At 43.7% G+C, this 16,486-nt stretch overlaps 1 protein-coding gene across 1 annotated transcript in view; it reads left to right on the top strand.

Moving 5' to 3' along the window:
* Positions 1–1,587: 1,587 nt before the first annotated feature.
* LOC311120746 (uncharacterized protein) overlaps positions 1,588–16,486 on the top strand; it is a gene marked incomplete at its 5' end in the record, with an annotated part of 29,058 nt that continues 14,159 nt past the window's right edge. Inside the window, 6 exons of the mRNA XM_084195319.1 lie at positions 1,588–1,738; positions 12,196–12,380; positions 13,769–13,909; positions 15,033–15,125; positions 15,732–15,801; positions 16,161–16,264. Of these exons, the coding sequence (XP_084051445.1) occupies positions 1,588–1,738; positions 12,196–12,380; positions 13,769–13,909; positions 15,033–15,125; positions 15,732–15,801; positions 16,161–16,264 (744 nt within the window). The remainder of the gene's footprint in view (positions 1,739–12,195; positions 12,381–13,768; positions 13,910–15,032; positions 15,126–15,731; positions 15,802–16,160; positions 16,265–16,486) is intronic.

The following is a 16,486-nucleotide window of genomic DNA, read 5'->3' as shown; positions in this document are numbered from 1 at the left end:
CCAGTCTGCCCGGTAACATGACTGTGGGCCCTATCCAATGAAATCTATTAGAATACACCACTTGCTTGCTGTGATACAATGTGTACCTGGATTGTTGTAAACAGTAAAATAAGCTCACTGTGCCAACATGTTTGTAGTGGAGCATTATTATTTATAGGAGATTTAACTCCAAAATCCCCTTGTGTATTAGATTGAATGGAACCCTCGTCTCGAGATTAGCACACAGTCCTCTCTATACTGTCAATCCCCACTTCACAGACACAAATGCTGTTCAAACATCAGTTCTACTGTAGCTAATGACGCTCTTAAACATCCCCGGAGCAACACACAGCGCTGTCATAGACTTATTATTTATCATTATTAAATAACGGGAGACATCAAAAGAAATCGTAACTCGATCCGGTGGGAGGCTTGGAGCTCTTTCCTGAGGAGAGGAGTGGTTAGAGCTTTACAGTGTTAGAATGGAGCGTTCAGCTACATGGTGTTACCTACAGTATCGCTGTTGACAAAGCTTGAAGTGTGAGGGACTACATCCCACATTCAGTCAATCGACAAACCCAGACCACAGGTTAACTCTGTTCACGCTGTTTTGGACCTGTCACCTTGACACACCGCACAAGCTGTTCCTCTCATGGACATGCCCTTCAAATACATTGTGTCTTTGTGTGTGTGTGTGTCCCAGATTTGCATTTCTCTGATTGTGGCAGGTGTTTGGGAGCGTTGTCTGCTGTGTCTTTGTGTTGTTGTTTGCTTGTTGTCACTCTTCCCCAGGTCCCGCTGGGAATCTGTAGATGAATTACCACAGGGAACACATTTGATTTGCAAATAGTTTCTGGAAAACAACACATAGGTGTGTTTGTTCCAAACAGTGCTGATTTGCAAGAAAACTAGGCGTGCTTCGTCTACTGGTTTCTATGTTAGACAAAGAAACGCTTCAGGAAACACAAGGATATGCCACTAACAACGAGACACGTTTTGCATTATAATATTGCATTTTGTCTAACACGGTAGTTGTGTAACCTACAATTCTGTTGAAGGGTGGAGATGGAAGTATGCCTTAATCTGCTACACACACCAAGAGTTTGCCAATTAAAATTCACTGGAGTGATTTGTTTGCTGTAACTTTCCAGTCAATGCCTGTTTTGCACATTCCAGTCAAGGTCATCAGTGTTTGCGCTGTAAGTTCAGAGTTTTCTTTGCCATCCAGTCAACAGACACAGACATCCTCACTACCATCGACAATGTTCCACTGGTGTCCAGGGGTTCAATGACACCTAACACTCACTGGGCGGATAATTTTTCAGACTGGCACTGTGTGTGTACAGGCATGTGTGTGTGTGTGTGTGTGTGTGTGTGTGTGTGTGTGTGTGTGCATACCAGCTTGTGTGTGTGTGCCGATTGGGCTATGACCTGTACCTCAATCACCACCCCCTTCTGGGAAAGCACAGGTGTTTCCTCTGATAATGTGCTCACCTCCCCCTCCTCTCTCTCTCTCCTCCCTCCCTCCCTCCCTCCCTCCCTCCCTCCCTCCCTCCCTCCCTCCCTCCCTCCCTCCCTCCCTCCCTCCCTCCCTCCCTCCCTCCCTCCCTCCCTCCCTCCCTCTCTTTCCCTAACCAGGAAGTGAGAGCCGTACATTCCAGCCCATCCAGAAGAGCCCCCTCCAGTAGCTACCAGCTGGACCAGAAGAGGGACCCTTCACCTGGTGAGAAGATGGCCTCAACTCAAGACCCCAGCCTCTGTAAGTAGTTCATTACTGTAGTATTACACACTGCTTTACCTCCTCCTCCTCCTCCAGGACTTTTATTCCATCAGAAATCAGGTTTCACAACTTTCAAAGAATTTCTTAAAATCGTAGCTACAGAATGTGATACTGGTTACGTGTATTTGAGAGAGAAATCCGAAGATGATTTTGTGTGTTGAGAATGTACTGTATTGTCCTGTGTGGGATCAAATCAACTCTGGGAATTGAGTACCATCCAAGGCAGAAAATGAACAACCCTAGATATTGAAACAGTGTTTCCAATACTGTGATAGGAGAAGTTGCTGAGTGGCTGCATTGTGGGTTTTCTCTTTTCCACTGCGACTGATAACACTGGCTGTACAGAGTAGTCGTGGGGAAAGTGCAGTATTCTCCGATTGTCATCTAAAAAGGTTCTCAGATGTATGTTTCTGTAATTGAAAATCATCCCAAAATACAAATTTCAATGTTTCCCTCCTTTTACAGTGAGGGAAAAAAGTATTTGATCCCCTGCTGATTTTGTACGTTTGCCTACTGACAAAGACATGATCAGTCTATAATTTTAATGGGAGGTTTATTTAAACAGTGAGAGACAGAATAACAACAAAAAAATCCAGAAAAACACATGTAAAAAATGTTATAAATTGATTTGCATTTTAATGAGGGAAATAAGTATTTGACCCCTCTGCAAAACATGACTTAGTACTTGGTGGCAAAACCCTTGTTGGCAATCACAGAGGTCAGACATTTCTTGTAGTTGGCCACCAGGTTTGCACACATCTCAGGAGGGATTTTGTCCCACTCCTCTTTGCAGATCTTCTCCAAGTCATTAAGGTTTCGAGGCTGATGTTTGGCAACTCAAACCTGCAGCTCCCTCCACAGATTTTCTATGGGATTAAGGTCTGGAGACTGGCCACTCCAGGACTTTAATGTGCTTCTTCTTGAGCCACTCCTTTGTTGCCTTGGCCGTGTGTTTTGGGTCATGCTGGAATACCCATCCACGACCCATTTTCAATGCCCTGGCTGAGGAAAGGAGGTTCTCACCCAAGATTTGACGGTACATTGACGGTCCATCGTCCCTTTGATGCGGTGAAGTTGTCCTGTCCCCTTAGCAGAAAAACACACCCAAAGCATAATGTTTCCACCTCCATGTTTGACGGTGGGGATGATGTTCTTGGGGTCATAGGCAGCATTCCTCCTCCTCCAAACACGGCGAGTTGAGTTGATGCAAAAGAGCATCAACTCTTTTTGGTCTCATCTGACCACAACACTTTCACCCAGTTCTCTTCTGAATCATTCAGATGTTCATTGGCAAACTTCAGACGGCCTTCTATGTGCTTTCTTTAGCAGGGGGACCTTGCGGGCGCTGCAGGATTTCAGTCCTTCACGGCGTAGTGTGTTACCAATTGTTTTCTTGGTGACTATGGTCCCAGCTGCCTTGAGATCATTGACAAGATCCTCCCGTGTAGTTCTGGGCTGATTCCTCACCGTTCTCATGATCATTGCAACTCCACGAGGTGAGATCTTGCATGGAGCCCCAGGCCGAGGGAGATTGACAGTTATTTTGTGTTTCTTCCATTTGCGAATAATCGCACCAACTGTTGTCACCTTCTCACCAAGCTGCTTGGCGATGGTCTTGTAGCCCATTCCAGCCTTGTGTAGGTCTACAATCTTGTCCCTGACATCCTTGGAGAGCTCTTTGGTCTTGGCCATGGTGGAGAGTTTGGAATTTGATTGATTGATTGCTTCTGTGGACAGGTGTCTTTTATACAGGTAACAAGCTGAGATTAGGAGCACTCCCTTTAAGAGTGTGCTCCTAATCTCAGCTCTTTACCTGTATAAAAGACACCTGGGAGCCAGAAATCTTTCTGATTGAGAGGGGGTCAAATACTTATTTCCCTCATTAAAATGCAAATCAATTTATAACATTTTTGACATGCGTTTTTCTGGATTTTGTTGTTGTTATTCTGTCTCTCACTGTTCAAATAAACCTACCATTAAAATTATAGACTGATCATGTCTTTGTCAGTGGGCAAACGTACAAAATCAGCAGGGGATCAAATACTTTTTTCCCTCACTGTATATGATTTACATGTGTGGAGGCAGAGGACATGACCTGACAGAGATAGGGCTTGAGTGTTTGACACGAGTGTGTGACATTGGGGTCATGTTGAGGTGCTTCTGTGTTTGTGTGAGTGTGTGTATGTGTTTGTGTGTGTGTGTGTGAGTGAGTGAGTGAGTGAGTGAGTGAGTGAGTGAGAGACAGAAAGAGAGAGAGAGAGAGAGAGAGACAGTGGGTGGGGAAAAGCTCAGTGGAATGATGGACATGTTGACAGCTCACTTTGTGTTTCACTCATTCACTTACTCACTCACACTCTCACGCACACACACACACACACACACACACACACACACACACACACACACACACACACACACACACACAAACACACACACACACACAACGTCATTACTCCCAGTTGTTGTTGTTGTTTCAGTAACAATCTATTTACAGCAGTTGAATTTCCAGAATTATTTTTTCCCTCCTCAAATGTCACATGTCGGTCATGTGAAATGGTTAACCAGTCCTAAATCACTGTGGTGGCTAAAGCTGGAAGACACTGTCGCCTTTGCAGACTGGTGGTGTAAGTGATGAGGGTTTGTGAGAGCTGACCGATTGACAGTGTCATGTCAATGACAGCATCATGTGATTTACCACTCACAGTGAGTGACAGAGGAGGTGAAGGAGCTCTTTGCCCAAAGCCAACGTGTTAAATAAAGACCTGTGAACGACACACTGCGCTTTGTGCTTTAAACAAGCACCAACCTCACCTTCGAACCAGCATGCTTCTGTCTTTTAAATAGACAACCTTGGTTACAATATCTCCCTTTTGGATATCCCACTGGATTCTGGGTCTGGTTTATTTAGCCCACACCTGTGGGTCCAAACAACACAATAATTTTTTTAATTTTTTATACAGGATGTAATATTCTGAGTTGTAGTGATAGTATTTTATTATATCAGGGGATACGCTCCATCAAGAAAAGCACCTCTTGATTTTGTTATCCGAGGCAAATTTGTTTTTGGATTTTACCTAATGAAGGTTATTGGAGGAGATTTTAGTCTCAGGATACCAGCTTGAATTGGAAATCGAAGCTCCAGTCACTCAGATTGACACGTATTGATCCACAGTGTTTCTCTTAGGGCTTCTCTAAATGGCAAAAGTTCACATCCTCCCATTATCTTCCATTAAGCACAATACTCAAACAGAACCGGAGGGCTAGGGTGCTTTGAGGGACACTAGTCTCTATCTAGACAGGCAGCACACAACGTAAACTGTGAATATCTATTGTCTAAACAGTGACCTGAAAATAAGCCTTGCCAGTGAAGTTGCATACACATCTACTGTGCCTTAACAAAAAAAGTTTCCAGAATTTGTTAAATGCGTTCATTATTAACCATTTGAAGGCCTGCAGGTGTTAGCTAGCTGATAAAGCGCCAGGGGATGTTGTCTATGACATCAGATATTCCGGGCGAGTTTGTTTACACTCCAGGAACAGGAAATCCATGTGCAATTTCAGAGGGATTATCAGCACGGCACAGGTTCCTACAGTCGAGATAACCAGGCTTTTCTTTAGTCGATGCACTGCTATGTCTGACTCTGGGGGTACTTACGCACCAGAGGAGGCTGGCGGGAGGAGCTATAGGAGGACAGGCTCATTGTAATGGCTAGAATGGAATAAATGTAATGGAGTCAAACATGTGGTTTCCATATGTTTGATACTGTTCCATTTATTCCATTCCAGCCATTACAATGAGCGCATCCTCCTATAGCTCCTCCCTCCAGCCTCCTATGGTACGCACTGTGTTGCCTCTGCAGGGCCAGAAAACAACAATCACTGCTATGCATTTGAATTTAGTGAACTATACACTACCTGGTGGCTTTCTGAACAGAACCAGGAGTACCCTGGGTAGAATGTCAAGATAGGTCAGGGTCTGCACATTGGTACTTTGGGTGAGCTAATGCTAATCAGCCTTTGATAAAGCCTGAATGAGAGAAGTTAGCGTAGTGGAAGGACTCTCACAAGGTCAACAGTTTAAGGGGGGGCTCGCTATTGTTGGGCAAAGTTTACTCTTCTCTTTCTTTCTTTTCTTTCATTCTCCCTTTCTCTTTCTGCAGGTTAGTGAGAAAGTTACAGGGTCAAAGGTCATACCCCCAAGACATGCTAACCTTTTCACTTTTACCAATAACAGGGATGGTTAGCATGTCTTGGGGGTATGATCTTTGACACTCTGTAACTTTCTCACTCATCATTATTCACAATTAATTCAGGATTACCTGTCATCATGGTAGCATCCCCATTAATGTAGAAGTGTTTAGAAACATATTTTATTCGTATTTACAATAAAAGTGACTCCAAAATGACATAATACATTATTTACCATGCATTTCTATTGCGCACAAAATAATCTGAAACACAACCAAAACGAAATGCAAATGCATCCAACAAGTTTGTAGAGTCACAAGCTTGATGTAGTCATTGCGTGCTTGGAATATGGGACCAAATACTACAATTATGACTACTTTATTTATAAGAATCTTCAGGGGTGGCAATAATTTTGACCCCTACCTTTTTGATTTTTGATTTCCTGTTAAACAAAATCTGTTTCTCTGACCAATTTTTTGGAGCATACAATATAGCTCAGTATTTGAATTATTTATTTTATACAGTCATTATTGCCAAACATTTTCAAGGGTGTCAATAATTTTGGACCCTACTGTATGTAGACGCTGGTTTGGTGCTGGAGATGGTGAATAGGAGGTTGAAAAGTGGCGGAATTACATTTTAACTACGACATGATGTCAGTTAAATGATAAATGATTGAATTGCGCTTCTTGTATGTCACGTAATGGGCCAAGTTTCCAGTCACCAAATATTCTATTGAATTTCTGTGTGTGTTCTTAAGCTAGAATCCTTAATTGCATCTCAGTGCTTGAGGCGTCACTACAGACCTCCTGGTTCGATTCCAGCCTGTATCACAACTGGCCGTGATTGGGAGTGCCATAGGGCGGCACACAATTGGCCCAGCGTCGTCCGGGTTTGGCCGGTGTAGGCCGTCATTGTAAATAAGAATTTGTTCTTAACTGACTTGCCTAGTTAAATAATGTTTTTTATTATTTTTTTATTTTTTATAAATAAATAACAAAGCTTCTCCCTGCCCCTGTTTTGCTAAAAAGCTGCGTGATGGGTCTGGAGAAATGTAACCACTCTCGAATTCACAGACTGACCATCCATGATATCAAGTTTTTGTTTACATTTATGTTGTTTTACAAACATTGGAGTAAAACAAGCTATTTTGGGTTCTGATGGGGTACGACAGTTGAACTAAGCTCGAGGCATTTAGAAGTTATATTCTTCAAGAATCAATGGGTATGATTAATTTATAAGTCCAAAAATGGATCTAGCAACTAAGGATTCTAGCTTTAAGGCATGTTCTTATGTACGGTTCCTGGAAATGTTTTCAATGATTCTCAGAACACAAGTGGCTTTAATAATAATAATATTACAAAGAGAATCTCAAAGACACTGCAAAAACAAACAAAACAAATCTGGTAGAGATCTGGCAGGTCTTGGGCGATGGTCTTCCACAGCTTCAGATGATAAGGTGCTGTTCAGCCAGGCAGTTCAGAAAGGCTGGGCAGTAGCTTAAGTGGAGGGAGCTTCGATGGCACAGAGAGGGAGCAGCGTCACTCAGTTACTTAGACAGGCCCGGTACCACACACACACACACACACACACACACTGAGATATATTTTTATATAGTGTGTTGTAAATCCCATGATCATGGCTGATGCATCAGGGCGAGCTATGACAGGCGGCTCTGTTGCGGTCTCAGAGGGGACTCCTGTCCATCTGGCATCCCTGTTCCCCATCTGGGCCCAGGCAGCCAAGGGAGATCCCTGAGCCTCAATCCCGTTCACTTTCTACCTTTCATTTGTGGCATGTAAAAAGTCCTGCTATCTGTGGCTCTTAAAAGGGAGCCTAAGGTGGTTCCACGCATATCATCATCAAATATATTAAAAGAACGTCATCATGGTGAATCATCGTTGTCAATATTTCTGGATTTGGGGACCTGTATGAGGTTATTTGGGTTGGCCCTCTCATTGGGTTGATTACACCCCCCCCACCCCTTCGCCTTTTCCCCTCCTCTCTGAGAAACGAGGGATGCGGGGTCCGGTTTCGAGGTCTCAGTGCAGGACGTCTGTTCTGTTAGGTCCGTGTGACTTAAGGTAAAAGGCATGTAGGGTACCTCATCTAAAAAAAGCCCCCCTACCCCTCTTGAGCTCCGTCTTTTAGGAAGGGGGCATCTAAAATAAAATCAGCTGTCACTGTCCACTAGGCCCCACAGAGCTGAGCTGATCGCACACTGCTGGAGCTGGTCTCCAACTCACACCGAATCACCTCCCAGGGTTTTGTTTAGTTGCCTCTGGTAACGGCTGGGCAAAAGGACCCTGCTGCTGGCTCTCAGGGGATTTCAAGGCCCTTCAACATTATCTGTGGGATTGTATTGTCCGAGGTACACGGAGGTGCTAAAGGCATAGAGGGCATTACAGTAAGTGGGCCAGTCTTTACAACCTTCATAGCCTTTCAGTGTGTTACAATCCTCTGCATGTAAAGGTGGACTGACATTCATTGTCACATGATTGATTTGAATGAGAACACAAAGACACTTAGAGAGATATGTAGAGAGAGAGATACTGGATGTACTGGATGAATGAGAGGTTGAATGGTAAACTGACGGTGTTGACAGTAGACTGCCTTTTCAGCTTTATACGGCTTTTGCTTGCGTGTACTGTACGACTAGGTTGTTTTACCATGTAAAACAGGACTGGAATTACAGCAAGAGTCTTCTAAATGTGTTCAAAAAATATAGAGTTGTCAGATGAAGATGATTGGGCCGGTGACAGAGGGGTTGGTGGTTCAAATCCCGGAGCTATCTAGGTGAGGGATCTGTCGATGTGCCCTTGAGCAAGGCACTTGACCCTAGTTGCTCCTGTAAGACGCTATGGATAAGAGCGTCTGCTAAATGAATAAAATGTAAAAGTGCGAAAGGAAGCATGATTCCACGAGGATGTGGGATTGTTAAGTATGCATGAAGTCAGCTTGTTTTTTCTGATCTGATATGACTTGGTTATTTCGCCTGGAATGCTCTCTGACTGTGAGTGTACTCACTAGAAACAACGTGACCACGTACTAGAGGCCGATCCAGTGGTCTCTTTGATCCATTTGACAGCTCAATAATTGTGTGTCGCCTCTGTGCCTGTGGAACAGCCAGTTGAATTAGAGTCACAGAACAGTGAGCTTTGGCTCAGGTCTCAGCTGCTGCTCTGGGTCTGTGGTTCCATAAGGCTAGCTAGCTAGCAGCGTAGCCCACCTCTGATCACATAACCACAGGCAGAGCATCAGAAGGGGTCTGCGGCCCTGGCTCAGCTCAATATAGCCACTGAGCCATGCATACCAGAGGCAAGGCCTCCCCCACACACACTCTCTCCCCCCATAGACGTTTCCTGATGCCCACCCGTCACTTTCAACCACACACCTGCCGCCCCAACCTCCCCCTCCTATCACTAGAGCCAGATGAAGGCACCGCTGCCCTGTAAATCGGAGAGATTAAGAGTTAACACTCCTCAGGAAGAGAACAAGAGCCACCCATCCCTGCCATGTGGAGTTTATGCAAACACATTGCTGACTAATCATACAGTAGGTGGCCTTCCATGGAAGGGGAGTTAAGATAGGAAAATAAAATGAGTGAAAGCACCTCTGCTTTTAAGATAGCAATGTCGAAACGCAAACAGATGGTAATCTGCTGGAAGATTATGGCATCTTACCCAGTAAGTCATTTGTAAACGTTATAATCATTGAAATCGGTTGATATCGCTAATTAAACAGAGGAAAGCGCCAGTGATGTAGAGAGGAAAATGCTTTTAGCCTTCTGGAGAAATTGAGCTCTGTTCAGATGTCCTTGAGTTTGACCTCGCTCTCTCTTTTTCCCTTCATCCCTCATTCTCTTACTGGGAAACATGACTCTGCAGACAGGGCCGTAAAAAAAGGAGGATTTATCTTTGCGACCCTCCTGGAGCCTGGGTTAGCTACGTCACTTTCCCGCTATGGCGAGCTTTGCATTCATTCACCACCATTCCTCCACTCGCAGGCTGAACATACCAAGGGACTGTTGTCAATGTTTTTATGGCATCAGTACGCTTGTATGTCTGTGTGTCTTACTGACAGCCCAGGGCCCAGTTTCCCGATAGCGATGGAATTTAGGATTAGGATTCTTTCAAATATGCATCTTTCCTACAACGTCTGAAGATGTAACATGCGTTTCCCAAAACACCACGCAGAGAGAACGGTCACTAAGTGCGTCGTTGGTGCATGTGTCAATACTGATAGGATCAAAAGAAAGGGAGTGCTGCTCTCGGATCAGCTTTCTCCATTCAAATCTTTCCTTAACATTATAATTATTCCACAATACTGATAACGGATCAGCTCCTAGAGAGATATTCCCACCTACGGCTACAAATATTGAGGTGGCTTATTCTGATTACCGGAGATCTGCTGTGCATAAAGTGACGTGGGAACGCAAAAAAGCCTCTAACAACGCGCTCTGCTGTTCTACGAGTGGTCTGAGGCAGGCGTTAGATTACAAACGTTTTCAAGTGCAACGTTAATAACAATTGTTTTGGGAGACAGCTCAGAGATTTAACGATGCTCCTACGAAGGTTCTAACGATGAACTTAGCCTTAAGATGCCTATGGGAAACCAGGCCCAGAACCATGACGTGTCGTAGGCACTTATCCCCAGTGATAAATAAGGACATTATCCCTTGTTCGTTCTGTTAAACGAGTGTCAGGTTTCAGGTGACCTCAGGTGTAGGGTATCTGACCTGTATTTATAGTCAAGAGCGGGTAAAACCCACATTTATTTTTGGACGTTGCTGTGCTGGTCAGTCATCCACTAGCTATCTCTCTCCACAGCGCAGGGTGATTGGTTAACACTAACACACCCGCCATAGCAGGAGGATCTAAAAATGGTGGTTTAAGGGAACATGCTTTCATCACATGGTAGCCAATCCAAGTGCTTGGCTCCTGTGAGAAATCATGTGGGTTTATGAGACAAGGATATACTTTGGCCCTGTTTCAATAGACTTGAAGTAGGGAGCATCTTTGACTTGTGTCATCCAGTCAGATAACCAGTCAATTCCAGGAATAGGAAATCAAACCGGCAGATAGTAACACATGTATTCATAGAACTTTCTAAAAGTGGTCTGACAGGCATTAGGATGACTAGCTCTTCTCCATAGGGGTATATGTGTACGGTATGTACCAGGCAAAGAATAGCTTTCTATCGCTAATAATTGTAGCCGAGATACCATTGGAATAGTTCCTTAAAATATAGGCCTACCCATGTTCTATCCATGTGCTTCTGTTTTGGCTAAGATCTCCCCAGTATGTGAAACAGCAGATACAATCCACAACATAGAAATGTCAAAGTGTACTACATAATACAATTGCCATTTCCATCCGTGTCCTCTTTGATCTCAATGCATTATAACCGCGGCAGAATCAACATGCTAAAAGCCTTGAGGTCCAGTGTGGGTGTTAGATAGATCCTCAGTGGAGTTAATGATGCTTTATAGCATAGCAGAGCCAACCATAAATCAATACTTGACTCTAATTGGATGTCTATAGGGATATACTGTACTAACCAGTGTGTGTGTCCATTTGTGTGTGTGTGTGTGTGTGTGTGCGCGCATGCATGCGTGTGATGTTAGAGCAGTCCTGTTTGATTGATGAGTGTGACTCTCTTCAGTTTCATGACAACATCCTTTGTGAATCCCCATTGTCCTGTCTATGGCTATGTATAGAGGGGTCATGTAAGAAACATGTGAGGGGATGTGGTTCTGGAACAAGCCAGACGTAGGTTTAAAGCTAACTTGGATGGCAGTAGAGATCAGTGGAGGAGTGTTTGTGTTTGATACCATTCCATTGACTCCATTCCAGCCATTATTATGAGCCATCCTCCCCTCAGCAGCCTCCACTGGTAGCGGTTGTCACGGTTGTCGCCATGCCCCTCGCAGTTACATAATGGCCTTGTCCTTTCAGATAATAGGATGCAGCTACCACAACTGTTTTCCAATATGTCCCCTTAAAATGTCGTCCATGGTTATACTCTTGAAAGTATCTATTCTATCAATGGGCTGAAACGCTGAAAGGTTGAATCATATCTGATCTGACTTTTACGTAAACCATGGATTTACTGTAAATCAATGCTGAGAATTAATGCAGAAATTTGTGTGACAAACACGGCTTTCAAGTCAGGATTCGGCTCTTTTTGTTCATAAACTGCATTCTCACGTCCTGGAAAGTAAACTCCATGTCTGTTGCGTTTTGCAGCTGCGGGCAGCGCGGGTGGAACCAGCTCAGGACGTCCTGAGGAAAGGGAAGGGGTGGTGAGTCAGAGGAAAGGAGAAGGAGGAGCACCCACCAGTGAGGAGCCGGAGTCCGTGTCACTAAAGGAACGCATGGCCATGTATCAGGCTGCCGTGTCCAAGAAGGAGGCCGGCAGCTCATCCGCCGCGGTAAGGGGATACTTCCACAAGGATGTAAAGAGAGATGGAGGGAAAGACACTCCAAGGATAACCAGACAGGCTGATAACTAGACAGGCTAATAACCAGACAGGACAGGCAGGCAGACAGACACTATACCTTCAAACACACACATAGAAATGTGCGTGGTATAATTGGCAGTGCACCCATTTGAATGGGTATTATTAACAGAACATTTTCACAGATCTCCAAATATGATGCATTCTCAAAACTATTCTACACAGACATTCATGACCACACCTGCTGTGTAAAAAACACAACAAAAAAGAGCTTACAAGCCAGGGTCATCATTGGCTACCACTTCAGAGTAAAGAAACCCCTATCTGAAAGCTGCTTACACTGTAATTGAAAATGAGTGCATGCATTAAGCCAAGGCCATTAATTCAACTCAGTCTGTGAACTGAAGCCATCGGAGCAGCAACTTTTTAGCCTTTTACTATACATGACTCAGTGGTTCACTATTATATGGCTTCTCTTCCCTGGTCTGTTGCATTCCATTCAGCTTCTCTATACCCAGGTCACTGTTATGTGATTGGAACTGAAAGGAAGACATCTTTGTATTTCTAAGCCTTTTTATATTGAGTATCCTCATGGATAGAAATACTTCATCTTTTGTCATAAAGAAACCCAGTGTTGAATATTCCTGGACACTACAAAGATCTTCCAGCAACCACATATTCCAGGAACCTCTGTCCACACAGTAATATGTAAAATTCTGAATACAGGTAGTGGGTTAAAAACAATGTTTTGATGCATGACACATCAACATTCATCATACATCATTTACTTCTCATTCAGTGCTGAATAATGACAGCAATCTGCATTGATTGATTCCATCATTGTCATTTGTCAGTGCCACTGTGGTGACCTCCGTTGATCCCAGTGTCACCGCCCATGGGGAGGCTGCTGACAGCTGGCGGTGGGAGGCTGGGCTGTAGGGTTACTGCACACTATGAGGGATAACAGACAGAATCTGGACCAGAATGATCCATCAACACCTTTACAGCTACTGTCTGCATACGCCGCTAAAACATAGCTTGATACCGCTATGCTGTGTTGAACTAGTTAGTTTGATTTGACTTGATGTCACAGATGTTTGGGATTTCCAATCGTGTGGGGAGACTGGGGACATCATTCTCTTGCAAACGTCATGAGTTCCAAGTCATAACTCCCTAGACTGTATTTAGGGTTGGAAGTAATCCAGTCCAGTGGGAGATGCTGCTTACTTATGCCCCCTTCAGGAAGTCCCTGGAACTATCACTTCTGCATTAACTACCACTGTAGCCCTGCATATACTCTTATGAGAACCATTTGCATGGAGATGACTCTAACTAATGATGCCTATGTCTTCTCTTAATAGGTTATGGAGGAGTCTGAAGCCTGTTCTCTGCCAGGGGGTCTGGCCAGCGTGAAGAAACAGTTTGAGAGCCAGGAGTACGCCTCCTCCTCCCAGTCCCAGACCAGCGTCACCCATGTCCACTTAGAAAAGAGATCCGTGCAGGTACTGCCAACTAAACGGGCAAGGCATGAGCCATATAGAGATCCTTTATCCTTATTTATTTCTATTGCACTACCATACTAAAGCATGTTGAACCATACTGAACCATACTAACGCATTCACAACCATCCTGAACCATACTGAGCCATGCTAAACCATACACATCCATAGTAAAAACAAGGCAGAAAGGCCATATACAGGTCACAGCCACACAGGGATAGATTCTGCCCAGTCATGCATTCTCTCTCATCCTGCTGAGCTTAAAACAGGCTGGATTCAGAGAGTGGGCCTGGACTTAATGATGCATGGGGTTGGGGTCAGGTGTGGAGCAGTGGGTTTTGTTGAGTCGTTGTACTATGTGCTGCAGCGTCAAGAGCCTTTTTACGCGTGTCTCTGCAGCTCAGATAATGGGTCCACATGCAGTTTTGTTTTGCTGCATGGCAAGTCAGGGGTGTTTTGTACAGCAACAAAATATGTTATACTAGATCTAAGCGGTCTCAGGGAGCCAGTACTATTCTGACGTGTATGTTTCTACGCTCTGCATGCCAGGGAAAGAAAGTCCAATTTCAAGTACTCCATTTCTAAAACCTATTTGAGGTGAATTTGGTGTATTTTCATTTTACTTCAGAGATTTTTCACCTGTCTCTATTTGTCACTCACTCTCTCCTTAAGTTACTGTCTAATAGGATTTTGACATTACTATTCTCACGGGGAGAGCTCTGCAATTGAGAGGAAATAATTTATTATTTGTAACAGATGGATTTTCCAGTAAGCTTTGCTCTCTGAACATAACAATTTTCCCATCCTGCTGCTAAATATGGTCTGCTGTCAGGGGGAACACAATACTGCTGTGTGTTTGTGACTGATAGCTACAATGTATGTGCGTTAAAGTGTTTGTGTTTGTGTGCGAGTGTGTTGCTTGCAACCTGTCACCGACAGGAAGAGACGCTAGTCGAGCGGGTTTGTGCCAAAATACTGTGTGCTGCCCTCAAGTAAAGTACCCCGTAAAGCAGAACCGGCGCAAACCACACCCATCGCCATCTGGAGACATTCACGCGTGTGCGTTTGTGAATGATAAATATGTAGGCCTAGTGTGTGAACGGTCTGTGTGTCGTCTTTCTGACAGGAGGTGTCCAGCTCACAGGAGGTGACAGTGAGGAGCAGTGTCAGGGAGGTCATCCCTACCACTCAGCAGGTGGCCTTCTTCCATGGCCAGGAGGTATTATACACCTTGATTACAGTGCATCACTTACCTGGTATTTACCAATTAATTATATTATTATTACAGAATAAGTATAATATGACTTAATTAGATCATTACCCAGCTTTTCGCTCATATTTGTTTTCAAATTGTTTTTAAATTAGTCTTTACATTCAGTTGGACCCTTAACCCTGCAACTGTGCAGTCTCAAACTAAACACATTTTTCACAAACGCATATTGAGCCCGTCACAAAGCCTGCTAGGCCATTTGCCATCATTTCAGCCCACACCTACTCAATAAATCGAATTGTTTTATCTCAATATGTTAGCTGCCCCTGCAACTGCCACAACATCTATAATTAAGTGTAAGTGAATAATTTTAACACTTTTTGTTTCTCATATCACTTTGTTTTCCAAAGTTTTCCTACACAGAGTAAAGTGGAAAAATAAAAATAATAAAAAATGAACAAATGCAGGGCTAAATTAACCTTAGGTGGTAATAAAAGGCTGGTTTCATCTCAAATCAACATTCCCCTTACACACCCTTTCTGTTGTCTGTGTGTGAAGGAAATCTATTCAAAGAGTTGCTTATTGAGCTCAGCGCTTGCCTCCATCTCATTACAGGTGACTCATGATCAAAGAGTTCAACAAAGCAACGTGGCCTCCAGTTATGAAAACCATTATGGTGAAACAGGTAGAGTATAATATTATTCATATTTAAATTTTTGGCTTTTTTGATCACACCCTAGAGTGTATGCTGTATAGTAATGACTGTTGAAAGCTGGGGATTATTCTCCAAACCTAAATTACAGATGAGGTGTGGAAATGAATTGGATTGAAGATGATTTTCTATTAGAAATTCAGTGCATGGCCGCAAATTAAATCAAGGCATAGGAAGGCAAAAAATATTGCAACTGGGAATAAGGTAATCAATGCCACTTTTGGAATTGGAAACGGTAGGTTTTAAAGACACGATTTTAGTATCCTCCAAACCCCCTGGGCTTCAAACTGAGACTGATTTAATGAGACAACTGCTTCCTGTTTCTATTTCAGTTAGGGTCATTGGAGGAGAGGACTTACCAAAGGTCTCCACTCAGGCTTTGAAGCAGCAGTATGAGAAGACCATCGAAGAGGCCACGCCGGGCAAGCAAATTAAGGTAATGATGCAGTCTGTTTATTTACGTGGCCATTATAGTGTATCTGTGTTTAGACGATGCCATGATATCAACGTCAAAGCAGGGGAATTCACTTTGAGGGTAGTGAGTACTGAGTAAATTGGATGACGTGAGAATGCGACGTGATTAAAAAGCACAAAGTATGACAGTCATTATTATTTTGTGTATAAACAAACATATTCAGAGATGTCATTATCTGCTTAA

The sequence above is a fragment of the Coregonus lavaretus genome, assembly GCF_964263955.1.
Source record: "Coregonus lavaretus genome assembly, contig: HAP1_SCAFFOLD_1226, whole genome shotgun sequence".
Taxonomy (NCBI): domain Eukaryota; kingdom Metazoa; phylum Chordata; class Actinopteri; order Salmoniformes; family Salmonidae; genus Coregonus; species Coregonus lavaretus.
This window is presented reverse-complemented; position numbering and strand designations above follow the sequence as displayed.